The sequence below is a fragment of the Camarhynchus parvulus genome, chromosome 19, assembly GCF_901933205.1.
Source record: "Camarhynchus parvulus chromosome 19, STF_HiC, whole genome shotgun sequence".
Taxonomy (NCBI): Eukaryota; Metazoa; Chordata; class Aves; order Passeriformes; family Thraupidae; genus Camarhynchus; species Camarhynchus parvulus.
The window spans coordinates 3,083,344-3,111,193 of NC_044589.1; the positions used below are offsets into that span (position 1 = coordinate 3,083,344).

The 27,850-nt window shown below is 49.2% G+C and overlaps 1 protein-coding gene across 1 annotated transcript in view; it reads left to right on the forward strand.

Moving 5' to 3' along the window:
• Positions 1-298: 298 nt before the first annotated feature.
• LOC115911568 (polypeptide N-acetylgalactosaminyltransferase 17) overlaps positions 299-27,850 on the forward strand; it is an 89,423-nt gene continuing 61,871 nt past the window's right edge. Inside the window, exon 1 of the mRNA XM_030962636.1 lies at positions 299-413. Within this exon, the coding sequence (XP_030818496.1) occupies positions 306-413 (108 nt within the window). The 5' untranslated portion in view covers positions 299-305. The remainder of the gene's footprint in view (positions 414-27,850) is intronic.

The following is a 27,850-nucleotide window of genomic DNA, read 5'->3' on the forward strand; positions in this document are numbered from 1 at the left end:
TGGAGCTGACAGCTGTGGGCACAGCTCTGTCACCCACCAGCCTGGGCTGCTGTAACACCTTGGGTACAATAAACTGCATTTTGGATACAAGAAACTGCATTTTGGAGAGCAGCCTGGAGTCCCACATCTCTCATTCAGGCTCTTACAAGTGGCGGTGGGAGGCAGCTGAGCCCAGCAGCAATGAGCCCGTGGGCCTGCAGGGGTGGGGCAGTGTCCCCCAATGTCCCTCAATGTCCCTCAATGTCCCCCAGTGTCCCTCGATGTCCCTCAGTGTCCCCTGTGCTCTCTCGTGCAGGACCCCGGCCATGATTGGCTGCTCCTTCGTGGTGAACAGGAAATTCTTTGGCGAGATTGGGCTGCTGGACCCCGGCATGGACGTGTACGGAGGGGAGAACATCGAGCTGGGCATCAAGGTCGGTGCCACTGGGCAGCAAAATGTCACCTCAGGGTGCTCCCAGGAGCCAGAGGTGTCACCGAGCTGAGCAGTCACTGGGATCCCTCAGGGCAGCTGGGAGGTGCTGGCATTCACAGCGGTTTAATTTCACTTTGCGGGAGAAAAATGACTCGGTTCTGGGGATGAGTTTAATTTTTTTCCTTGGATTCCAATCTGTGTGACCGGATGCAAAAAAGGTGCTGGGATGAAATGGCATTTCCAGCTTGAACCTGGCTGTGTTGTCACAGTGTTGCTGGAAGTTACAGGGATCTTTAATAGCAGGAAAAACACGGTTGGGTGAGCAGTGTTTGGGGGTGCTGGGGCTCCTCTGAGTGTCTCAGGAAGACACAAAGCCTGCAAATATTTTCCAGGCATTTAGCATCTGCAAATAAAACGTGCTCACAAGCACAAAAGCTGCTTTGAACAGTGAAACTCTGCAAGGCAGGATTTCAGAGCTGCCTCAGTGACAACATCCCTTGATTGCTGTGTACAATATTAGATCTGGCTTAGTGATTCAAGTGTTTACACACACTGAAGTGATTCATAAGTGATGAATTCCATGTTCAGAGTAACCTGGGATGGCAGAGTCTGTGGAGATTCTCCCAGGCATGGTTTGGAGTACACTTGTGCATTAACGAGCTGATAGGGGGAGGCTGGAGACTTCTAACTGGAAAATTGCATTGATTGTGCTGTTGTAAAAATGAAAAATCATTGTTCAGCTCAGAGATTCACCAGAGGATATTTGGTTTGCTGGCAAGGCACAGGAAACTTAGGAAATCTGTTGTTGTTGGCTATGGGGAGCAATAATCTCCCTTAAACAAGGGAGTGGAAATTAAAGGTTTTCAATGTGCCACAGAGCTCCTCTCCTTGTGAAGTAATTACTGCTCATCCTGCAGTGGGGCTGCAGAGATCCCTCTCCAAACCCAGCTCCTCTCGTCCCTCTCCTGGTTTGTTTGGGTTTGGGATTTTTGGTCTCATTGTGGAGCTGTTCTTCTCACAGAAATTTCAGTTAATTTGCCTGGTTCGGGGGGGATTTCATTGAAAATTGGCTTCTTAACTGGAAAAATTGGATGGATGTCTCAGTGAAAGTGGTGAGCATTTGTCCTCTTCTTGTTCATGTGCTGATCTTTTTAGAAAGGCCCATAAATATCCTTGTGGGGAAAAAGAAACCCCTTTTGTGACTTTCCCTAGCTTGAGTTTCCAAGCCACACATTTTCACACTCATGCTGTGTGTTCTGGTCAAGGTTTTTAAATTACTGGTGGTTTTGAGAGCCAAAATACTTAGAAATCTGCCTTGTAAGGCTGCACAGAAAGTAGAATTTTAAAGATTCTTGAGCTCCAAAAATTTGTTTGTTGGTGTTTTGCTGTTTTGCCTGATAAGTGGCTGTCTGGAGTCCCGGAGGTAACTTGGGGGTTCCTTGGTTGTTTCAGTGATTCCTGGATGAAAATAAATGCAGAAAGTGTTTCTTTTTGATGATGGTGCAAATTCCATCATTGTTCTGAGAATCCTGGGGCACTTTTAAATGTTTTATGGATGTGACTGTCCCTCTCTGCTCTGCACTGGTGCAGCCTCACCTCAAATCCTGGCAGCAGTTTTGGCATCAGAATATCTGAAAAATCTAGTCAGAACTGCCCAAAGAACAAAAACAAAGTAATAAATTCATTGAGGCTACAAGAAGGACGTGGAAAATTCGCAGTGTTCCAGGCAAAAGCACAGGCTAACCTGTTATGGGAAATTAAATTGAGAAATCTGAATAACAAATGGAAATAAAGAATTGAGAAGGTTGGGCTGGGCTAACCTGGAAGGGCCAAAGCCCTGTACAAGAGTCCTGATTTATTAATAAATTAAATGAATTAATTAAATAAATGCTTCAGGGTGGGGGAGTCCCATCCCTGAGGGGTTTAACAGTGGGGTGTGGCACTGGGGGACGTGGTGCTGGTGGCACTGGTGGCCTTGGCAGATCTGGGGGCATGGATGAACTCAGAGATCTCAGAGAAACTTTGCACCCCAAAGAATTTCATGGTTCTGTGAGTGCTGTAAAATGAGCTGTACTGTGCCTGTTGTGGGGAAATATCTGGGCCTTATGTTTCTTTCAGCTGCAGAGTTCAGGGAGCAAATTGAGAAAAGTCCTGCAGGAGCCTCTTAAACCCCCCTTAATGTCCTAAGCCCGGCTCTGTTAGTCCCGTTCTCAGGGTGGCCCTGGGCTCCCGTGTGTCCCCCTGGCATTCCACAATTCCCATTCCCCCACCCTGGGGAGCCCTGGCTGCTGTGTCCCCTTCTGGCCCAGCTCAGCTCCTGCTCTCTCTGAATGAGCTTTGGGCCAACTCTTTAACCCCTTCCTGTTCTGGAGGAGTTTCTGATTTCATCAACCTGGTGCCTGTCACTGTCACATTTTCTGAAAAATCCTCTTTGCCCAGGATTCTTCTCCTGGGAAGCTGGGAAAACTCAGAGTAAAAGGAAAACAACATTATCTCATTTGCTTCTCCTGTGTTTTGCTGCTTTGGAATGTGGTTGGGGATTGTTTATCCAACAGGTGAATTGTTTTAACTTAATGACCAGTCATGGTCACGCTGTGTTGGGATTCTGGAGAGAGTCACGAGTTTTTAATTAGTATCTTGTTAAGCCTTCTGTAAGCATTCTTTCTCTATTCTTTAGTATAGTTTTAGTATAGCATAATATAATATAATATAATATAATATAATATAATATAATATAATATAATATAATATAATATAAAAAATTTTTAAATATTATATTATATTATATTAGCCTTCAAAGAACATGAAGCCAGATTCATCATTTCCTTCCTGCAACAGAGGACCCCAAAAATACCACATGGTGCCCAATTCTCATGGTTTGAAAGTGCTGCTGCTGCTGTGGGTCCCTGGCAGCTCCAGGTGGGAATTTTGGACAGAGACTTCGTTCCCCATCCCTGCTGCTCCTGCTGGGAAGTTTTAATTTCTTTTGGAGCTGTTTGTGGCCCTGGGTTTCAGTGAGTGTGACTAAGTGGGGAGGCTGCCTGGGCTCTTGTGCTCTGCAGGGAGGCTTAATGGCTTTTCATGGTTAGTCACAGACATTCCCTACAGATGCTCCATAAAATTGTGTGGATCTGCTGGAATAAAGATGCCAAAGTCTGTGCCATGGCTGCTGCCACGGTTTCCAAGTCTGGGATGGGCTGCAAGGTTGTTTTCAGAGTATTTTGTGCTTGTGTCATGCATTGCTAATTAAAGTTATTTGAGTTGTCTTTTTGAGATTAATTTAATCAATAGGGATATTATTACTACTTTGATGGTATCATTTGTACAAATTGTCACTTGAAGAAAGCAATTAACTGAGAATGCTTATTAGCTGATCCATCCCACACCTTATTTGTGCTGTAGGAATCGATTATTGGATTCATTAAGTCAAGCACAATTCAGGGATCCCTTTGAGGTTTAACTTGAGCTGCTTTTACTGCTGCTGTTAAATTGGCCGAGGGTTGGCCTGGAGCCTTCAAAGTATTTCCAGAATAAAAGCATGGCATCTCCTCTTAATATCCCAGACTTTCCCCCCCAGATTTATCCTCTGAATCCAGCAAGGCAAATCACTGGTGCTGCCAAGCCAGAGGATTTATGTGCACAGAGCACATGGGGTGGGATTCCCGTGGAATCATGGAATGGTTGAGTTGGGAGGGATGTTAAAAACCATCTGATCCCACCCCTGCCATGGCAGGGACACCTCCCACTGTCCCAGGTGTTCCCAATGTCCAGCCTGGCCTTGGGCACTGCCAGGGATCCAGGGGCAGCCCCAGCTGCTCTGGGCACCCTGTGCCAGGGCCTGCCCACCCTCACAGGGAACAATTCCTAATTCCCAATATCCCATCCAGCCCCGCCCTCTGGCACTGGGAGCCATTCCCTGTGTCCTGTCCCTCCATGCCTTGTCCCCAGTCCCTCTGCAGCTCTCCTGGAGCCCCTTTAGCCTCTGCAAGGGCTCTGAGCTCTCCCTGGAGCTTCTCCTCTCCAGGTGAGCACCCCCAGCTCTCCAGCCTGGCTCCAGCCCTGGAGCAGCTCTGTGCCTTCCTCAGGACTTGCTCCATGTCCTTCCCTCCAGCAGGGAATGGAACTCTGGGCTCACCTACCCGGGAAAGAAATGGAGGAGTTAGAGCAAGATGTGGAAAAACCAACAGGGAAACCACTAAAGCCTGGAGAAATTTTCTTTATCAGCCACGGGAGTTGCATCTGGCACTGCCCTGAGGGATGGGGCTGTGTGGGGGATCAGCTTTCCCTCCTCCATCTCCAGGCACAAGGAGCATGGAGCAGCTACTCCAGACCTGCTGGTGCCTTGCAGACCTTGGAGACCCTTGTAGTTCAGCAAATATAAAAAAAACCCAAAAAACCCCCAACCAACCAACCAACCAACCAATCAGAAAAACACAACAAAAACAAAAACACAAACAAAAAAAAAACCCCAAACATTAAAAGATGTTGAAACTATCAGACAAAAAACCCCACACCCCAAACTTGCCAGCAATATAAACTCAAGACCAGTGTTTTATAAGTATTTTATCTGTCAGACAGCAATATCCAGTTAGAAATTAGGGCTTAAGGATCTTTCCAAACAAAAATCAAGTTAATTTGGAGGGAAATAAGAAGAGGGTAGAACTGACCAGAAATACTGATACACCAGGAATACACAGCCTCCATCTGTTTATTTGTACCTGCACCCCTGCTAGAGGAGATTTTGCTCTTCAGAGTGATTGTGGTGTGGTGAGAAGAAATATTTCCACCCCTGAACAGTATCCAATCACTGCCTGCATTTGTCTGAAGAGCAGGAATCAGCACAAGTGTGAGCCCAGCTCTGAGCTCTGGCATTTGAGCTGTCAGCTCAGGATTTACAGGGTGCTCGAGGGTGCTTTGGCTGGAGCTCTGCTCTTGTTTTCTAAACTGATAAAAAGCTTTCCATCCCAGCCTCCTGCAGGGAGCTGGAGCAGTGTTTGGATGGTTCCTGAGCAGTTGTGGGGTTGGTTCTGTCCCTCCTGGGGAAGGGGTGGCAGGAGGCTCCCAGCTCCCTTCCCTCTGAGAGCAGAGGGGTTGTCATCCCTGTTACCTGCTGGAGATGGGAGCAGGGAGGAAGGACTGATTTTCACCCAGCTGATTCTCCTCTTGTCCCTGACAAGCTGGTTTTTATGCTGGGAAGGCTCTGATCATCTTTGCTGGGAAATGTGATGGCTCTGCCCGTGCAAGAACCGTGTGAGAGTCACTGGTGGGTGAAGAAATCCATTTCAGGACTCAGCCATGCCTTGTTGTCATTTCAGACTCTGGCAGGTGTCAGCTTTTTACTGATTTTTGTGGGACTGGTGCCTCTGGCAGGCAGGGGTGGGGATTTGTCAGGGGCTGGTGTAACACTGGGCCAGGTCAGAGCCTGTCCAGGGCCTGGATGGTGAAACCCAGATGTGAGAGCAGGAACAGCAGCCCTGGGGCTCTTGGGCTGTGGAGCCAGGGCAAGGACTGGACAGGTCTCAGGTTTGGTGTTGCTGAAATGGCTCCCAAGTTATTAAAGTCTCTTTTTCCCAGCCCTGCAACTGAAGAAGTCGAGATTCCTCAGCTCTGCTTTCCAAGGTTGTTTATTTTCTCTGATCTGTTCCATTCTCTCTCTGCCCTGCTGAGATCTGTCCAGCAGGTCGGGTTGTGGCACAGTCCCTGCCCTTGGGGTGGTGTTGGCTTTTTACACTAAGAACTGTGTGTACTTTATTGACAATAATTTTCCATTACCTATCACCTATGTTAGACAGTCTGTCTCTACTCTAAACCAATCCAGAAACGTCACTATCACAGCAGAAGATGGAGGACAAGAAGAAGGACAGGACATGCTCAGATTCCTCCATCTTGCCTCTTGAACCCCCATTCTAAAACCCCAAAATTCTACTTTTTCACCCTGTGATAAATTCACTATCATTCTACTTAAACTCTTGTGGCTTGTAACTCCTCACACAAAGTTGGGAATTGTTTCCATGGGCTGAAATCAAAGGCACAGGTGTTTGTGACTCTGTGCCAAGGTCTCTGAGCCCCTGCCAGGGTCTGGAGTCCCCAGGGCAGTCAGAGCAATGTCCTGGGTTCTGACAGGCAGGCTCGGGGATCTGGCAGAGTTTGATTTCTTTGTGTCCTTCAGCAGTGGGCTTCAGAAGCCCTGAGGGAGCTCCTGCTGTGCTCTGACTCTGCTCTCCTCAGCAGCACTCACCCATGTTGCTCTTTCTGCTGCATTTTGGTGAGGTCTGAGCTTCCCCTGCTGCAGGATTTGGCTCTCACTGACTCTGTCCACTGAGGGACTCCTTGAACAGGTGCCCCAGCCCAGCTGGGGACACCAAAGACACCTCCAGTGTCCCTAGGACAGCTGGTTTTGGGTTTCCATCCCACATTGTTTTTCTTGGGCATGACTCCCATCACTTGAACTCCTGAGCTTCCGGCTCTCCATCCTCTGTGGGGCAAGAGGTGGCAGAGGAGGCCCCTGAGTCTTCATTTCCCCCTTTCACTGAGTGCCACCTGTTCCTGGGACACCTCCAGGGATGGGGACTCCAAACCCCCCTGGGCACTTCCAGCCCTTTCCAGGGAGAAATTCCTGCTGCTGTCCAGGCTGGGCCTGCCCTGGTGCAGCCTGAGGCTGTGTCCCTTTTCCCTGGGGTGCTCAGCAACCCTGCAGCTGCATCCCCAGGGCTCCCTCAGGGCTGCCCCAGCCAGGACTTGTCCCCAGCCACTCCTTGCTGCTCTGGGGAGCATTCAGGGGCTCCCTGCAGCAGGAGCTGCCATGGGGGGTGCCAGCAGGGAAAGAAATCATTTGAATTCCATCTTGCCAGCATCCTGCAAGGCACACTGTGCAAACCCAGGGCACTGGGAATATTTCCCTGTCTGCTCTGGGGTGCCCTGACCCCCAGGGCAGCACTGACTTTGACCCTCATCCATGGAGAAAGTTTCCTAAACTCCAGAAGAGACTGGAATCCACAAAAGTGTGAAACAGATTATAGAGAGTAGTGTAGGTGTGTCACTTGGTGAGAAATTTAGGTTTTGGGATTTTTAGTAAGTTGTGGATGAAAGCAAGATGGAGGGCACAGGGTGTCATCCTGGGCTTCTTCTTCCTCCTTCTTCTCCATGGATTTGGGTGGCATTTTGTAATTGGGTGGAAAAGTCTGTATTGTGGGCTCTTTGGGAGTTATTGGATTAAAAAGGGAAATAATCCAGGTGTCAGTTCTTAATTGGATATTTACTCTTAAAAGCCCTTGTACCAAGAGATTGTTGGCCATTTTGTGCCTTCTAATGAAAAACTGATGAACTCACAGTAGTGAGACTCTTTTACTGATAAGAAATAATGAACACCTGAGTCTGAACATGAAGTATTGTCTGGAGTGCCTTCAATCCAGACCCAGGGTGTGACGGTTGTCACAAGGGTTCTTGGGTGAAGGAAGAGACGAGAAGGTTGACTCAATTACCAGAAGGCTTGATTTATTATTTTATGATATATACTTATACTATAACTATACTACAAAGAAAAAGCAGGAAAGCTTTTCAGAAGCTTGCTAAGCTAAGAATAGAAAAGTAAAGAATGATAACAAGGCTGCTCTCTCCGACTCTGTCTGAGAGAGTTCTTTCTCTGGATTGGCCATCAACCACAAACATCCAAGCTGGGCCAATCCAGACGGACCTGTTGCATTCCACAGCAGCAGATAACCTATTGTTTACATCTTGTTGCTGAACTTCTCAGCTTCAGCAGGAAAAATCCTGAGAGGATTTTTCATAAAAGAAATGTCTGTGACACCCAGGGAAACCCACAGCTGGCACCCCCATGGCACGCTGCTCTCCTCCTTTCCTGACCCCTGTGCCAGCCCTGCCTGTCCCACTGCCTGGGCCATGGCCACACTGAGATCTCGTTACTGGGGGATGATGCATGAGCTGGAGCAGCCCTGGCTCCCCCAGTGCCTGGAGGCTGCAATTTGGTCAGGAATTGCTGAGCTGCAGCAATTCCAGGCCCTCTGGAAGCTGTTTTATAGCAGCTCTCCCTGGAGGACAACTGTCCTCCAAAGTATTCCTGGGTGCCTGGAACCAGCACTGGAATCTGCCCTCCCTCTTCCCTGGGCAAGGTGAGCATCAGCACATTTGCTCTGTGTGTGCTGGGGTATAAATTACCCCATAAACCAGAAAAACCAGCCTTGTACAACTCTCCCTAAAATCCAATTCCCAGCAAAACTGAACTTTGTCTTCCGACAAAAAAACACTCTTGGGAATTGCCAAGGAAAATGTGACACCAAGAAATGAGGCTCATTGTGAACTGAGGTGAGGAATGAGGAGTTTTTTCATCCCATTATTTTCCTAAAGCCTTTGGAAAGTTCCCTGCCTGTCGTGACTGCAAAGCAAGGGGATTTTCTTGTCTTTTAATCTGTCCTTTCTTATGAGCAGACTCACTTGTGATGCACCTGCTGGGGCTGTGGGACACACAGGTCCCTTCCCACCTCAGCCAGAGCCACAGGGTTGATTTTTTCCCTCTTGTGGAGTCTGGTGACTCAGGCAGGGCAGGAGCAGCCCTGTCTCACTGAGTGTTGCCTTTTTGCAGGGGTAACACTCTCTCTTCATTGACTACAGATTTCCCCTAAGCTCGAGGATTATTCCTGGTAAGATGTAATCAATGCTGTTGCACTCCTGTGATTTTCAACCCAAAACATCAGAGTCAAAAACTCCCAAGCAGCTTTTAGTGTGTTTGGGGTGTCTGTGAGGCTTTGCTGTTGTCCTCTCTCGAGGAATTTGAGGTCAGACCTGTTCCTTTTTACAAACAGCCCCCTGTTTGGAGGCTCTCAGAGCTGGTTAAGCTGCATTTCCTTCTCATCTGAACTCCTCCTGGACAGGGAATGCAGCTGGAAGGCCGCACACTAAAGCAGCACAGAATCTGAAAAAATAAAAAGCTAAACCTGAGGCATCATTGGCTTATTGTTACTTAAACTATAGAAACGTGAGTTTATGATTTTCCTGCCTAATGTCTGTGTATTGTATTTTTACATCAATCCAAGGTTGCAGATCAAACCCTTCAGCGTCTGTGGAAGCTTCTGGCAGCCTGATGGGATCCAGGGAGCAGACTGACAGACTGACAGCACATCCCTGCCCACCTCCATCCCAGCCTGCAGAGCCAGCAGGACATGGCAGTGACAATGGCAGGGTTTGTGACCCAGCCTTGTCCCAGAGCTGCACTCCCAGCTTCAGGGAGACCTTCCTGCCTCCTCCTCCTCCATCCCACACGGCTGCAGCACCCAGCTGCTCCTCCTGGGTGCCCCTTGGACGCCCAAATCCCTGGGATACCCCAGTGCTTGCTGTGGGATCCCTGCAGAGCCCGTGTTTGGTGCCAGGGCCAGGCTGGGTGGGTTCTGCCCTTCCAGCCCCCCCAGATCCCAGTGTTTGGGGCAGCCCCTGCTCCTTCACCTGGGCTGGGCTGGCCATGCTCCCCTGTCATTGGCACTGCTAGAAATGAAGGGATGGGACCATTTTGGGGCTAGGAATGGTTTATTGCTCAGACAAACATCAGTCTCAGAGGCTGTGAGATTTTACAGGAGCAAGCATTCAGTCATAGCTCAGAGCAGGCACAAGTTCTTTCTTACAAAGCAATACAGAACTTTCTAACCCAATGGACAATTGCCACAAGGTTCATTTTGCTTTTCTCACCTATCACCTTTACTTACTTCTGCTGCACTGTGGATATTTTGTCCAGTGGCTTCTGTCTCACGTGCACACAAATGCTTCCATTATAACTTCTAAACTCTCAGCTACTCTGTACAACCACACCCCTGCCCTATAAACCCTTCACCATCTCATCAATGCACTTTCTCACTTACTTAAGGTGATGCCTTGTGAAGGCTGCCCTAGAACAGAGACTGGACAGAGCTAAAGAATAAAGCAGGGATTTATTAAAAGGCCTCAATAGATCCACCTTGGGCAGCACAACCCAAAATGGTCACAAAAATGGACAACAGGTCATGAGGTCTCTCACTTTTGTAAGTTCTGCTCCATTTGCATATTGGAGTTTGTTGGAACCCAGGAAACTCCTCTGGCTGCCCTGGAGGACTCGAGCCCCTGTCCAGGGGCTCAGAGACCTTGGCACAGAGCCCAAGACCCCTGTGCCTTTGATTTAGCCCTTGGAAAAAACAATTATCAACCTTGTATGAAGAATTACAAGCCACGACAGTTTAAGTAGAATGATAGTGAATTTATCACAGGGAGAAAAATAGATTTTTGGGGGTTTTTAGAATGGGGATTCAGGGGGCAAGATGGAGGAATCTGGGCATGTCCAGCCTTTCTCCTTCTTCTTCTTGGCCTCCATCTTCTGCTGTGCTGTTGGCACTTTTGGATTGGTTTAGAGTAGAAGCTCACTGTCTAACATAGGTGATAGGTATTGGAAAATAATTGTAAATATTGTACAGGTAGTTTGTAGTATAAGAAGATAACACCACCCCAGGGTGGGCAGAGTGCCTCTGACTGTCTTGCTGAGCAGACCTTGGCAGGGCAGGAGAAAACATTTTATAGATAAGATGCAATAAACAACCTTGAGACCGAGAAATGAAGAGCTCTGACTCCTTCTTCAACCCTGCGCTGGGGAAAGAGACTTTCTGATGTATCTCGGGGTCACTGTGACCAGCAAAAGTCCCTAGAGGAGTTCACTGTCCAATTCCAGCTCCAGCCCCTGCAGTCCCACCCTGCTTGTTTTTCTGTCTCCAGCCCACATTGTGCTCTTGGGCCTGAGATTTGGGATCATTTGTCCTTGGTCCCCAGCTGGAGCAGGAATTGTTTTGTCTCCCTGCTCTGTGCACAGAGCTCACCATCCCCTAATGTGAAGCCCAGACCCACACACTAAAGCAGAACAGAATGTGAAAAACACAAAAGCTGAACCTGAGGCATCATTGGCATATTCTTACTTACAACTATAGAAACATAAGTTCATTATTTTTCTGCTGAATGTCTGTGTATTGTATTTTTACATCAGTCCAGGCTTCTCCCAAGGCTGCAGATCAAACCCTTCAGTGTCTGAGGATGGTTCTGATTCCCACCCTCCCCTCTGTCTGTCTCCAGCCCCACGTGTGCAGGGCAGGGCAGGGATGGCAGCTCTGGCTGCAGGATCCTGCCTGGCTCCAGGGCTTTGGGAAAGGCTCTGGAGGATCCCTGGGGGATTGTGCCCATGGCTCCCTCTGTTCCAGACAGACCCTGGGGCTCCCTGTGCTTGCTGTGCCCTGTTCAGGTGTATTTGGTGGGCCTGGAGCTCGCTTGGGGTAGGAATTGCAGCCCCTCCTGGGGGTAGGAAAGGTGTTGGCATCCTTGGGCTCTGCCAGGATCCCAGCAGCTCCTTTGGTCCTCTCAGATTCACTGGTTCCCTTCTCCCACAGCATTCCCAGTACTGGCAGACCTGTGGGACTGCTTCAGTGCAACAGGGAGGAGAAAATTCCCAGCCAAATTCAGTGGGAATTGATCATTTCCCTCCTCCAGCCATCCTGGAAAATCTCCCCTTTCCTTCCCTGAGCAGGAGGAGCCTGGCACTGAGCCTGGCACCTGTCCCTCGGTGTGACAGCCCTGAGAGTGTGACAGCCCTGAGCACCCTGAGATCCCAGTGGGAACAGCTGGGCAGCATCCCCATGTCCCTGTGCCTTTACCCCTGTCTGCAGGGTCCTTGTGACCCCAGGAGCTCCGTGGGGCTCCCTCTGAGCAGCATCCCCATGTCCCTGTGCCTTTATCCCTGTCTGCAGGGTCCTTGTGACCCCAGGAGCTCCGTGGGGCTCCCTCTGAGCAGCATTCCCAATGGGAGCCCCTGGGAAGGGAATTCTCCCCCAGCAGGGAGCTCTGTGCCTCCTCTCAGGTGATTCATTATTCACAGCCAGGCTCTTGGCTCAGAGATGATCTGATGGCTCTGATGCACCTCTGCCTGAGGCCTGAGAGGTGTTCCAGCTCTTTTATCCCTCTCCTGATGCAGGACTTTCCTCAGGAGTCCCTCAGCAGGGAAGATGCTGCTGCTCACCTCCTCAGCAGCTCCTGGTGCTGGTGCTCACCCCCAGCCCATCCTGCCTCACATCCCAGAGGGATTCAGGGCTGACTCAGCTTCCTTGGCTCTGGCTAAAGGCTCTGCCCCTGAGGCACTGGCTGCCATGGAGCTGAAGGATCTCTTGGGGTTTTCCTGCTCAAGGATCAGAGCAGCATCTCCTGCCTCTGTTGGAAGCTGCTGGTGCAGGAAGCAGTTCAGAAAATGAAATGAAATTCCAGCTCTGAGTGCCCAGGCTGGGATCCAGCAGAGAACTTAACTTCAGCCACCCGGGCAGCCCTTTTCATTTTGGTGGTGCTGTTCCACCTGCCTAAGTGCAGTTCTGGATCAAGGCCTCTGGAGCTGAACTTGAGCCATCAGGGTTAATATTTCCAGAATTCAATTTTCCCCTGAAGAAGGTGTTGTTCCTCATCCCTGCCCCTCCAAACAGTACTTCCATTTGATGAGCTAATTAACTCATCTGGCTCTAAAATACAAGTACATTCTTCTTGGCTTCTGTCATGTGTCACCACCTCCTCAGGAGTTATTATGTCTTATTTACACAGAAAATACAGAAGGAGGGAAGCAAACCTGTTCAATGCTTGAATTTACACCCAAAGCCTCAGTACCAAACCCATTATTTCATATTCATCTACAGACACAAAATATGTGTTAATTAACCAAAGTGCTGCTAGTGGGCATATGCAAATGAAGTGACATCAATCAGGGCAGGATCACCTTTTTTTTTTTTGAGTTTTTCCTTTATTAAGAAATACAGTTTTGTGCTGACTGCAGTTCCTGAATATCAGATCTGTGCCTTGAAGCTCAGCCTGCAAAGAGCCTCAGAATCTCCCAGCACTGGAAATGATGCAGCTGATAACGAAGAATTCCTGTGTAATCCCAGGGAGGACAGAACTGTCTAGATCTGCCTCAGGCACAGAGAAGCCCAGTTTAATTTTCTAGGAGGTGTTTCATTCTGTCAAAGCAGCAGAGTTAAACTGAGAGAGACAATTAGGCATAAATTCACATTTGGACTAAATATATTGAATTTAAGATGGAAAATGGGATGGAAAATCTGCAGCTCTGCTTTTCCAAGGCACAGGGTAACCCCCAGGATCTGCCCTGGAGCTGGGACAGAAGGGGATCCTTGGGCTCTGTCCCTTCCCTGCTCCCTGGGTGCCTCTGCCAGGGGCACTGGGGGTGCCTCTGCCAATTCCTCAGCTTGGGAATTCCTCAGGTCCATGCCCAGCCCTTTGCACAGCCTGTCCTGCACATCTCCCAGGCCAGGGAGGGGCTCCTGTCTGCAGGAGGAGCTTTGGCAATGAGCAAGCTCAGGGCTGAGCTCATCCAGCATCTCCTTTATCTCACTGCACCTTTGGCATCATTCAAGCTGATTGTTTCCTTCCCAAAGGAAATACTGGATATTAACTGATGAGCCAGAACTGGGGGAAGGTGCTGGAGCCTTTAAATGTTTAAGAAAAGCTGGCAAAGAGATTGTGAATGATGAAGAAACATCTTGCTCTCTGGTCTTGTCTATCCTGAGATGTTGATCCCCCACCAAAGGGAGACAGCTGTCATGGACATATTTTATGAAAAATCCTTTTGTTAGGATTTTTTCTCCTGTGAAGCTGAGAGGCCTCAGAAGAAAAGAAAAACAATGGTTATCTGCTGCTGTGGAATGCAACAGGTGCATCTTTGATTGGTCTCATGTGGTTGTTTTTAATTAATGGCCAATCACAGTCAGCTGGCTCAGACTCTCTGGTCAGTCACAAGATTTTATTATCATTCTATTCCTTTTCTATTCCTTTCAAGCCTTCTGATGAAATCCTTTCTTCTATTCTTTAGTGTAGTTTTAATATATAATTTTCTTTTAATATAATATATATCATAAAATAATAACTCAGCCTTCTGAAACATGGAGTCAATTCTCATCTCTTCCCTCGTCCTGGGACCCCTGTGAACACCACCACAAGCAGCTGCTGCTTTTCACCTTTCAGGTGGCACAGGAGGGTTCCCAGTGTGAACCCCAGCTGCTCTGGGTCCCTCCTGTGCCTGCCCATTTTGTTCCTGGAGCTCTGGACAGAGGGAATTGATGCAAATCCCGGGGCTGAACCGTCCCTCTGTGAAATCTGTGCTGTCAGGACACATTTTCCTCTTTCCAGTCCCCTCCAATCTGTGAGCTCCAGCAGAGTGAACCCAAACCCACACCTGGGGCTCAGCTGTCAGCCCCCATCAGGTTGGATTTGGTCAACTCTGCAGCTGCAGAGCTGCAAACAAACACAAAGTTTGCATCTGGAAATTCAATGCTCCTCCTCTCCTTCCTGGGATTTTGGGTTTAAATCCATCTAATTGTACAGAATTACATCTGGTTTCTATTTAGCATTTTGGCTTTGGCCATTTTGAAGCTCTGTGGGTCTGCAACAAGCTCATGTTCCTTGCTGGATTATTCCAGGGTCAGGAACCTGGCCTTTGGCTGTGAACACTGAAACCCAGCAATCCTGTGGCTTTGGTTTGTGCTCAGCCAGCTCCAGATCCTGTAGCCTCTCACCAGCCTGGTGAGCTCAGATTTTGGCAGGAATGGTTTTCTCCTTATCTGTGCTTGTTCCAGAGGGTGCTCAGAGCTGGGGAGTCACAGAAGATGTTCCTGCTTTAATGGCCAGCACAGATGTCTTCATTCTACACTTGAAAAAAGCAGAGCTAGAAAAAAATGCAGTTTCCTGCTGTTCCCAGCAGCTCCTGCCCCCAGCTGCCCTGACAAAGCCCCTGTGCCAGCCAGGCTCCTTCAGCCACAGAAGAGCAGGGGATCACTTCTCCATGGCTTTGCCAGAGCTCTCCCAGCTCCTCCCTGAGCCCCTGGGCTGAGCTCCTGGCCAGGGGTTTGTGTCCTGGGGCTGCATCTCCACCTGCTCCCAAAAGGTTCAGAAAGCAGAGCCAGGTCCCTGTGGCTCGGGATGTGTGCATGGCAGGAGCAGCACCAGGCCCTTCCCAGCAGGGCACCTCACTGGTAATTTTTGCTGACAGCCCAAAATCAGCCAAGTGAACCATTTTAAAAGCCCTTCAGAACTGTTCACTTCCATCATTTGCTGCTTTTGTCAGGCACACAGAAGTGTCTTGCCGTGTCTTTTGTCTCATTTTTACAAGAGCTCTGTTGTCTATTTAGATTAAATTACAGGAGCAAACAGTTGTTCAGGGGTGAGCGCTGGGATGATCCAAGGAGAGTGTTCAGCAGCAGGAGCAGAGTGGTTACCTCAGCTGTGTGAGAAAAACAATGCTCACTTCCAAGGATTTAAAAGGTTTATTAAAACCTTATCAAAAATACAACAGAAGACTGAATAGAGAAAATATTATGGTGCCAGGAACAAAAGATTTTCCCCACCATGTGCTCACCCACACCATGGAGGTTTCACCTTTTAACCCTTTAGCCTGTCCCAAAGTTCTGTCCATGGACTCCTCCTTCCCTGCCCAGTGCTGGAGATCACTGCCTGACACCTTGATTGGAGCTCAGGTGCTGCCACAGGAACGAGTGACCCTCCCAAATGTCCCCAACCCAGGGCACCCCTGAGAACAACACAAGGGGGTAAAACACAGCTATAAATCTGTAAAACTGCTCCTGAAAGATATATACAGGATATTTGCCTTTTAATTGTGAGAGTGTCCTGGTTTGAAAGCAAAACCATTGAAAGACTCCAAGTCAGAAATAAAATTTATTATGAAAAGGGGAAAAAACCCAAATACCTGCAATAATACAAAAGAAAAACCACTGACAGAGTCAGAATACAACCTGACACCCTGCTAGTTAGGGTGGTGGAAGCAGTCCAGATGAAATGGTCCTGTTGAAGTGGTGATCCTGTAGAAACCATCTGGTAGCTCTTGTCCTCTGGAAGACCAGTGGGTAAGGACTGCCTGCTCTGTCCCAAACCCCAGATCATATCCAGGTAGGGATGCTTAGCTCCTCCTCCCTGGGCAGAGCCTCTCACAATGGGCTGAAATCGTTCTGTGAGTCATGTGGGGGCTCCATTAAACAGAAATGGCTCCTGGAGGGAGTTATCCCTGAGTCATGGGCCAAGGCATTGATGGGCCTATCAACAGGAGATAAGGAAGAAACAATGCCCCTCCTGGTTTCAGCAGCTCTTGAGGATGGGAATAGAATACATTTTATATTGTGGCCTAGGACAGAGAGTCAACCGTCACATTACTCATCTATCACAGGTGGAACAGCCAGCAAATACATTTTTTTCCTGCTCTACAGGCTCAGATGCAGCAGTTGAAGCTGCATCCAGTGTGGGTGGGTACCCGGTGGAAGGACAGCCCATGGAGGGGGTGTCTGGTGTCCCCAGGTGAGGTCAGGGTCTGGGACAGGTTTGGATTCAGTCATTTTGGAGGGTCTGGAGCAGGTTCTGCTGCTCTGCTGAATGCTTGATTTGAGGAGCCAGGGGCTGTGTCCCTGGCTGGGGCCCTGGGGGTGGTGAGGACCCTTCTGATAGAAGGGGTGGGATGGGTGGGATTTGTGTCACCCCTGCCTCCAAAACCCTCTGGTGGAAATTTGCACCCCAGGCCAAGGAGCTTGGCCCTATGTCCTGCTTCAAAGTGCCTCCTCCTTCTAAAATCTCTGCTACATTTAAATTTAAAAAACATTTACAGCAGCTGCATTTTCATTTTTTGGGAGGGACACGTAGACACTGAATCCTCTTCCCCCATTCCCACACTTTTATGTCCAATAAAATTGAGAAGTATCTTCCCAAAATGAGCAGCCAGGGGAGTGTGAGTCTGGGCTGCCTGGTTTCATTTGCTCCAGGGGTAGCACACACTGTGTTTAATGGATTTGCTTTGCTTTCTGGGACACATTTAAAGGAGAAAATGTGTTTATTGGCATCAAATTTAGAAGACCTGTAACGTTTAAGAGGGAGATATGTTTGAAAATGTGATATGAAATGGGGAATTGTCAGTTTTGCTGTCTTTGCAGAAGTTCTGGCAGTTTTACTGACCAGGTTTCTGTGGTGCAGATAGAATTTGAGCCCTAAAAAACTGAATGCATAATAAAATACCTATGGCATGCCATCATTTCTGGTTATGTTACCGTAACTGGGGTGTATATCTAAAGGCAATCATCGCTGTAGAGGAGGGAGGAAAACACAGAGAGAGCTTTAAATTTCATTAGACATTGAAATATCTGAAGGAGGAACTCTAATGGTTATATATAATAAACCTCTTTTTTTATCTTCCCATAAAATTGTATCTCTTTTCCTTTTTCCCCTCAAGTTGAGCTGCCTTGCAGTGTGCAGGGTTCTGAAATAAATCGATGATTAACTAAACAACAGGAATTCATAAACCTCCTTATTTTATAGCAACATTTAAGGTAGTGCACAGTGCCTGCTCCCCAGGCTGATCTACGCCCCCAGGTCCATTATCTGAGCTGTAGATAAATGAGGAGTTATATCTGCTGGAGGTTATGCTCAGGTAGTTCCCACCCTGCTGGTGTAAATCCAGGGGTTTATGGAAGGGGAAGAGCAATATTCTTTATAGGTACAAGGAAATGTGATCCCATTCTCAGGGGATGAAGTTGCTCCTGCTGAGCTTCTCTCAGCACATCTTCAGGAAGTGCAAATCACATTTCTTTTCCTGGGTCCCCACGTTTCCATTCCAGTTAAGAGCAAGTCCTGGGGCATTGGGGGTGGCAGCTTTCATTGCTGGAAAGCATCACAGGAAAGGAGAAAGGAAATCTGTGTTAAAGCTGTGCTCTAAGGAAGCAGCTCGATTGTCAGGGAAAGCATTTAGCTCCTGCAAGTCAAATGGAGCAGCCTGAAGAGTGTCTGCTCCTGGCAGCTGGAAGGCATGAACAGCCATTGCACAAATGCTCCTGCAATCCCCTGGAAGGGCTGTGGCTCTCCAGCTGAGCAGGTTTCTCTGTTAAAATTGCTCCAGATTGGTTGGTCCCTCAGAGGTGGAAGTTTTGTGATTGCTGAGTGATGTTTGATGCTGGGTCCTGCAAGGCCACAGATTTCCCTGCCCATGTCCCTCCTGTGCCTTATGAAACTCTGTCCTCCTGCCAACAGCACCTCTGAGCCAGTGGCAGCAGAACCACAGGGATTTATCAGGAAAGGAGCTGACAGTAAATTGCTCTGGCTGCTCACACCCTGCCTGCTCCGGGACTGCAGCTCCCAGGTGATTCTGAGTTGGAGATGGTTCAGAGGAGGGCATGGAGGGCACCAAAGGGCTCCTTCATCGGGGGAGAGTGCTCAGCAGAGAGTCTGGAGCCTGGAGGAGGATGTGGGAAGGCTCTAAATCAGAAGTGACAGGGCAGGCAAAGAGGCTTTTCCCTGGGCCCTGTGCTGGAAGCACAGAGGGGTTGGAAACTCTGGAGATGCTGCTTTACTCTGTGTGTGGATACTTGGCTGCTGCTAAAAGTTCATTTGTTCAGCAAGTTTCTGGGTTAATTACAGGATGAAAAGCCCACCAAGGGCTATCAGATTGGCAGAAGGTGGAATGTGACCCCCAGCTCTGCCTGAGGCTGGAGTGAGCTCTGGGATGGCAGAACTGTCTGTCCCTCCTCTTCACCAGGCTCCAGCTGCTGCCTACACCCAGCTCCACTTCCCTCTCAAACACCCAGGCTTGGATCTGGCTGAAGGCTGAGAGAACTCCTGGATTTTGCCTCTGCTCTGTCTCTTCAGCCCCGTTTCCCCCTCATTTTGCTGAGCACACAGCAGTGTTGGTTGTGCGGTTGTGGCCGTGCAATTCTCTGGGCTTCTTATTGAAGGGTCTCCCCCAAATCTCATGGAAAATCCTGAACAATTCCTGTGCTTTATAAGGAGAAGAAAGTTGCACACAGAGCAGTTCATCCTGCTGAAGTCTCTGTCCTGCTCTGGGAGTTTGGATAAAGGCCTGAGGGTGATCCAGCTCTGCAGATGGCTGAGGAGGGATGGAGCTCAGGATGGAGGGATGGAGCTCAGGATGGGTCTCAGGATCTTGGGATTGGATGCTCGGTAGATTAGGATGGAGCTCAGAGGAGGGATGGATAGGATGGATTAGGATGGGGAGGAACGGGGGGGGGGTGGAGCTCAGGGAGGGTGATCTCAGGATGGAGGGATGGAGCTCAGGATGGAGGGATGGATCTCAGCCCTTGTTCCCTCTGCCTGGGTGGCCTCACTTCACACAGCTCTGGTGTGTTACAGGGCAGGTCCTGCAAGGCCAGAGAGCAAAGAAGATGCACACAAGTTTACAGCAAGTGATTTCCAAGTTGTTTGTGCTCCCTGCTGCTGGCTAAATCCTCAGATGGAGGGAAGTGCTTGGCAGTGGGAAGGATTTCTTCTGACAGAGCAAATCAGCTCAAAATCTCCTTGCAGGAGAGGTTAAGCACAGCAGCCCCAGATCTGTCAAAACTGCACTCATTTCATCATCAAGGCAGACAGTGTTCTGTCTCCTCCAGTGAGGAGTGTGGTATTTGTTAACCCTTCAGCCCCTTCCTTTGGCAGTGGCTGCCCTTTAATCACCCGTTAATCAGATTAGTGGGCCTGACTTCTCCTCGCTGCAGTCCCTGCCAGCCCAGCTGAGCCAGTTAAAAGGCAGGATTGACAGATACTACAGATTTTGCTATTTGATTTTTTTTCCTGCTGTTGCTCCTCGTTTGACCCTTCCTTTGTGCTGTCTCACAGAGCTGCTGGCAGATGGAATCTGTTCCCTTCTGCGGGCGCTGTGTTGGGCACCGGGGCCCTGCAGCGAGGCTGAGGCGTCAGCACTGCCACTGGGTCATTCAGGGAGCTTCAGCTGGGCCACACCAGCCTGGGCTGGGCTGAGAGCTGAGCCACGGAGGCTGCAGGGACCCCCAGGCAGCAGGGATGTGCTCTCTGGCTGGATGAGCCAGGGAGATGCAGCTGACAGAGCAGAGCTCCAATCTCTGTGCTGAGCAGGGCCAGCAGTCACGCTGGATGGTTCTTGTGGGGCTCCTCCAGCTCGGGGTGATTCTGTGATTCTATAAAATGCTTTTCTGGCGCTGCTGTTATTGCCAGGATTTGTTCTTTCACATGAACAGCAGGTTAGAACAGAATCGATGCAACAGCAGAGCTCAGATAAAAAAAGTGACTGCAGGACACATTTATACTGCCAAGAAAAGCAGCTTTGAGTCCCAGCTCAGAAAAGATGTTTCTCTTCTAAGAGTGATTGAAATGCTGCTTTTAAAAAGGAGCAAGGAAAGCACTGAGCATGCTTGAGGCACAGTGGAGCAGCTGGTGTGTCCCTGTCCCAGCGTTGGGGTCAGCACAGACACACCTGCACGGCCTCAGCAGGGACACACGACACGTCTGGAGCAGCAGAGATGTCACCAGAGCTGAGCCATCAGTGGGGACAGCTCTGCCCTGCAGCCAGGCCTGACCATGGGTGCTCTGCTCTGCAGCACTCCTGAACCCAGGGAGAGCCAGAGCTCACAGCCAGCAAACCCCTTGATTAGCACTGCAGAGTCTGGCTCCCTAAAGCCCCAGCAGCCTGTGCTGTAGCTGATTCCTGAGCTGGCTGTGCAGAGCCAGGAGCTGGACTTGATCACAGAGTCACAGAATGACTGGGTTGGAAGAGACCTTCAAGATCACAGAGTCCAACCCAGCCCCAGCACCTGAACTCAGCCCTGGCACCCAGTGCCACATCCAGGCTTTGTTAAACACACCCAGGGATGGGGACTGCACCACCTCCCTGGGCAGCCATTCCAGAACTTTATCACCCTTTCTGTGAGAAACTTTTTCCTAAAATCCAACCTGTATTTCCCTTGGTGCAGCTGGAGGCTGTGTGCTCTGGTTGTGTCAGTGCTGCTGGAGAAAGAGCCCAGCCCCAGCTGAGCACAGGCACCTTTCAGGAGCTGCAGAGAGTGATGAGGGCACCCCTGGGTCTCCTTTTCTCCAGACTGAGCACCCCCAGCTCCCTCAGGGGTTCCTCTCAGGGTTTGTGTTCCCAGCCCCTCTCCAGCCTCGTTGTCCCCTCTGGATGTGCTCAGTGTCCCAAGGTCCTTCCCAAACTGAGGGGCCAGAGCTGGACACAGCACTCCAGGTGTGCCCTCAGCAGTGCCCAGTGCAGGGGCAGAATGACCTCCCTGCTCCTGCTGGCCACACCATTCCTGATCCAGGATCCATTGGGGTTCCTTCCACCTCAGGATGTTCTGTGGTGCCTCCCCTGTTCAGGGAATGGGCTCTGGCTGTGACCAGGCACAGAGCTCTGGGATTGTCCTGCTCAGGGCCTGCAGAGGTCTCATTCCCAGTCTGTCATTCACTGTCTGCCTTCCCTGCTCTATCCCAGTTCCTTTGGAAGGCACTGCTGCTTAAAGGCAGCAAATGTTCTCCTGAGCATGTACAAACACCGCACACATCTCCCCATGTTCCACCTTGTGCTCCCTGCTCCTTGCACGGGAGCTGCTGGCTCAGTCCTGGAGCTGTCCTGGCAGTTACATGATCATATCTGCCTGGGTTTGAACAGCCAGGTGTGTGCTAAGGAAGACAGGAGCCTCCCCTGAAATGGAAAATGCAAACCCCCTCTCTCTGAATTATTATAATTTTGAAATTAAGGGGCTCTCAGGCAAAGATGTGGAGTAGGAATAACAGTTCTTTATTCAAAGCACTGCCAGAGTGAGAGCAGTCCCTGCCCCCTGTGTGTCAGGGGTGGCACAGCCCCATCCCATGGGGGCTCAGCCCTCCTGCAGTGCCAGCTGTGCTGCTGCTGCAGCAGGGATCCTGCACAATGGGGGAGTTTTCCTCTGCAGCTCCAGGGCTGCTGCAGATGGGCCTGGGCTCCCTCTGGCAGTGCAGGGCAGCAGAAAGCTGCTCCTCTGGCAATGCAGTGGGCAAAGGCTGCTGTGCTGCTCCAGGCTCAGATTGGATCCAGGTAGGAATGCTTGGCTCCTGCCCTGGGCGCAGCATCTCCCCATGGGATGCTGGAATTGGATCAGCCCTGCAGGGACACTCAGTGGCCATGGACAGCAGAGATCTCCTGGAGGGAGGATTGGCTGTGGCAGAGATAAAGAAAAAACTGCCCATGGACAGCAGAGAACTGCCCCATCAGACAGGAATAGAACACACACTCCCATTTCCAGCCTAAGGCAATATCTTAAAGCAGATGTTGTTATTTCCCCATGAACATGTGAAGGGCAGCAGGTAACAACTCAAGTTATCAGAAAATGCCCATTTTTCTGCTCTCCTGCTTTTAGAATTGATCCATAACAAATTCCCTTGGAGGCAGAAAGTGGCAACTCCTTGGTGTTTGCTAAGGAGACATCTTAAAACATGAAATAGTGTCAACTCACCTGGATTTATGAGTCTTGCAAGCATAAAAAGGCAGTCTTTAGTCTGGCATTTTCCTGCTTCTCTTGGTTAGCATCAGAAGAGCTTGAAATTTTCTCTTAGAAAATGGGATGTGGCAGTGCCTGTGGTAAATGGAGCCCTGGGATCTTTATTGGGATTTTAAAATATATATTATTGTTGTTCTTTTCGTTATTGTTGGCACGTTCTCAGAGTAGAATATTCCTGAACTTCTGGAACCACAGAGCCCAAGTTTGTTGCTGTCTGATGGTGAAATAAGTGGTGGTGACGTGATGATGAGCACGGTGTATCCCTCAGCATGGGAATGCAAAGCCTTGGGCTGTGCCAGAAATCCTGGGAGCACCCCAACATGTTAATGAGCATCACTGCCAGGGCATCCAGCAGCAGCCTTGTGGGAATTGCAAGGTAGTTAATAAACAACATGGTTATGAAGGTTTGTTTTTAGTTGTACCGAGAGGGGGAATTGTGGGAATCCTCAAAATCAGAGGGTTTGGGAAAGCTGCAGAAGGCAGGCCTCAGAGACAGCAGAACTGTGATGAGAGCTAAGCAGCAGCCATGAGATTGGTCAGCAGAAAAATTATATGAGATGTAGAAAGCAAGGACAAATAGAACAATGGTCTGTGTATTAACACTTGTCTAGAATAACTCCCTAAGCTACAGAAAAGTTTATCTAGTGAGATATTGGGGAGTTCTAAGCATAGTAATGGAGCTCTGTGCATGGTGTTTTAAGGCTTACAGCAGGTATTGTATTTGAAATAAGCAAGCATTGTTTAACCAAAGGTACCTGTGCTTCTAGTGGTTGGATAGAACTGCTGTCAATGTGCTTTTGCTTTGTGTGATTGGTCAAAAAACTTATAAAGTGAGTTGTAACATTGAGTTCTTGGTCTCCTGCCTGGGATGTGAGTTGCTGGCATCTTCCCATTGTCATAACCATGTAATGAGACTGATGCTGGAAAATAAAACAGCTCAAGGCAGTTCCCCAGCAGTCCTGTCCTGTTGGTGATATTTTTGCCCCCAACGAGGGGAGAGAGTGACACATTTGACTCCATCTTATCAGAAGCTAATTAATTAATTTATTATACTATATTATTCTATACATCTAAAACTGAATCTGCCAAGCACCCAACCCTGCACACAACTGCACAGAACTCGTGACTGTCACCCAACAGTCCAGACACACAGACACACACCTGGCCCTGACAGGCCAAGGAACCAAAACACCATCACTGTGGGTAAACAGTCTCCACATTGCATTCTACTTTGGCACAAACATAGCACAGCAAATGATAAGAATTGTGTTTCCTTTCTCTGAGGTTCAGAGAATGTGAAACCCAGAAATATTCTTGGGCAGAATTGTGCCTTGCTTTTCTCTGGGAAGAGAAATGTGGCGACCCCGTCCTGTTGGTGATTTGTACACAGCCCCCAGCTGGCATCCTCTTGGTTTTGCTCTGCTTTCCTCTCTCTGGGTGATTCCCCAGGCAGCAGGATGAGGGGCAGGTGTGTGGCTGTCCTGTCTGATCCCAGGGCTCATCCTTGTGGCAGTTCTCCTGGCATAATCCTGGTCATGATGGTATCAATGTTCCAGCAAATGGAGCTGTGTGAATGATCCCTGCTCTGCTCCCAAGGGCTCTGGGGGCTGTGGGACTCTGCCCCCTCACAACAGGAGTTTAGTGCAGGATTTGGAGGTGTGTTTTCCCTGGGTGTGCCATCAGTTCGTGTTTGGGTAGGGTGCTTTGGAGTGCTGCTGCTGGCTGGTATGGGAGGGGAACCTGCAGCCCCAGTGGAGCTGAACCTTCCTCGTGCTGTGGGGTTGATGCTGGTGACAGCAACCACACCTGGCACTGCTGTCACTGCCAGCAGAGCCCCCTCCAAAGCTGTGATCTGAATACAAGCAGGGATGTGGGACGGTGTTCACAGGGCTCTGAGGATGAGGGAAGAGATAAGGATCTGACTCCATGTTTCAGAAGGCTGATTTATTATTTTATGATATCTATTATACTAAAACTATACTAAAAGAATAGAAGAAAGGATTTCATCAGAAGGCTAGCTAAGAATAGAAAAAGAAAGAATGATAATAAAGGTTTGTGGCTCGGACTCTCTGCCCAAGCCAGCTGACTGTGATTGGCCATTAATTAGAAACAACCACATGAGACCAATCACAGATGCACCTGTTGCACTCCACAGCAGCAGATAACCATTGTTTACATTTCGTTCCTGAGGCCTCTCAGCTTCTCAGGAGGAAAAATCCGAAGGAAAGGATTTTCCATAAAACATGTCTGTGACACAGGCTCACACAGCTCTGGGAATGAAATCTGTCACTGGCACACCTGGCTGTCCCTGGCACAGCCCTCTCACCTGCAGCTCTCTCTCTTTTCCCTCTCATTGCAGAGCTCCTGCCCAAGCTGTGCTTCTGAGCAGGGGGCAGGGGAGCTGTGGTATTTTTGGGTCTTTAGGAGAAAGGAGGAATTGAGAATTTGACTTTATGTTTTTAGAAGGTTAATTTGTTATTTTTTATATATATTATATTAAAGAATACTATACTGAAACTATACTAAAGAATAGAGAAAGGATACTTACAGAAAGTTTAACCAGATACTAATGAAAAACTCGTGACTGACTCCTCTGAGTCCTGACAGAGCTGGATGGTGATTGGTCATTAAGTAAAAACAATTCACCTGTTGGATAAACAATCTCCAACCACATTCCAAAGCAGCAAAACACAGGAGAAGCAAAACGAGATAATTACTGTTTTCAGTTTTCTCTGAGGCTTCTCAGCTTCCCAGGAGAAGAAATCCTGGCAGAGGGACTTTCCAGAAAATGTGACAGTGACATGGAGCCCAGCATGGGGCTGGGGTGCCTGTGCTGCAGGACAGCCATTTCACCCAGCTGCAGCCCTGGGGGACAGCAGGCCATGCCTCAAATCCCTCACAAACCCAGCCCAGCAGCCTGAAGAGCCCCACAGGCTTCTGGCCATCCCAAAGCACCAGGAGCAGGAGACACCCAGGCCCAGATCCTGGGAAATGCAAACCTGGGAGGGCAGACCAGGAAAACCTCGGAAACCACCAGGAGAGCTCAGCAGGTGCCAGGCCTGAGCTGCAGCCCTGCCACAGACATCTTTTATGAAAAATCCTTTCCTTAGGAGTTTTGCTCCTGAGAAGCTGAGAGGCCTCAGGAACAAAATGTAACCAATGGTTATCTGCTGCTGTGGAATGCAACAGGTGCATCTGTGATTGGTCTCATGTGGTTGTTTCTAATTAATGGCCAATCACAGCCCAGCTGTCCGGACTGTCTCAGTCAGACACAAGCTTTTATTATCATTCTTTCTTTTTCTATTCTTAGCCAGCCTTCTGATGAAATCCTTTCTTCTATTCTTTTAGTACAGTTTTAATATAATATATATACAATAAAATAATAAATCAGCCTTCTGAAACATGGAGTCAGATCCTCATCTCTTCCCTCATCCTCAGACCCCTGTGAACACCATCACAAGCCTGAACCAGCCAGGCTGCACCTTCAGGCAGGGTTTGCCCAGTCTGTAGCAGGTGTGTGGGGTGGGCTCAGTCCATGCCACAGTGCCAAACCCTCCCTGTCATCATTCCTGTCACCACGTGAAACAGGCTGCAATAGTGAATATTGCCTCTTCATTAAAAGTGACATGAAAAAATCATCTCCCTCCCTGGCACTGCTCCAACCTGGAAAGGTCTGGGGGAGAACAGAGCCTTGGTGCCTTGTACATCCCTCTGCTAACCCAGGTGCCAGGAGAGCCTCACCAAACTGCCTCCCACGAGGGCTTTTTGCTGAGGAGGAGCCTCAGGTGACCTCTGGGACCTGGGAATGGCTGGGGCTGCATGGTCTGACAAACACTCCACGTTATAAAATAATTCCAGGAGTGCAGTACATCAATCCCAGCACTGGGAGATGGGCAGGGCTTTCCTGGAACACTGGCAGCTCTGGACAAGGTGCTCCTGGTGTTTTCCTGTGGAGCCTGCCTTATCTCCAGGGAAGGAAGGGTTCTAATTGAGGAGCTGCATGCTGAGTGTTCACCCCCAGCTCTGATTTATGTCTGCTGCTGCTGCTGCTGGAATACATATTCATGACAGGTTTTGCATAGAGCAAAGCAAATTATTGTTGTGGAAATACAGAGGGTGAGAATCCTTCCAGTTTGATACCTCCTGGAGTGTCTGTGGTGATTGGAATGAAAAGCAGAGTGGTGGCTTTGGGTCTGCATCACTCTGGGAGGAAGGGGGGGCATTCCTTAGGGAGCAATGCCTGGGAAAGGGATGTGGAGCATTCACAAATGCTGAGGGACCCTGTCATTCACACTTGAGTTTATCCCCAGATCACTCCTGGTTTCTGTCACATCCCTGCATCATCACCAGAGAATTCTGCAATAGTTGGACTTGGAGGGACCTCAAAGCTCATCTCAGGGACTGCTGAGCTGTCCCAGGCTGCTCCAGCCCTGTCCAGCCTGGTTTTGGGCACTGCCAGGGATCCAGGGGCAGCCCCAGCTGCTCTGGGCACCCTGTGCCAGCCCCTGCCCACCTTCCCAGGGAAGGATTTTTTCCTGATAACCAATTTCAATCTGTGCTCTTTTAGCTCTTTCTTTATCAGATCCATTGTTTGAGCTGGATAAACTGCTCCCCCTGAGCTGCTGGCCCAGCCTGGGGGTGCCCATGTCCCCAAGGATGGGTCACTGGCTGTGGGTCCCTTCCCTGTGTGCCCACAAACACCAACCCCTGTCCCTCCCCAGGCAGAGCCCCGGGAGAGCTGGAGCTGCTGGAATGGGAGCTCTCAGCAGCCTGTGGAGATGAGATCTCCCACTCCATCAATACGCTGGGAACTCCAAATAATCACTTGAAGGAAAAGCAGAGCTGCAGGTGATGGATTATGGCCACAGCTGAGTGTGTCCTGCATGAAGGCACGGCGGAACTGCTCCTCTCCTGGAGAGAAAATTCCTTTGAAAAGCCGTGCCTGGGTCTGTCTGTGCAAATCCAACCTCCTTCCCTTTTCCACTTGAATTATAAAATGTTTCTGTTTGTTTTATACAAGCATTCAATTGGCTTTGATAAGGAACACGATGTTATTTACTGTGCTTTAGCCTTGTACTTTAATCTG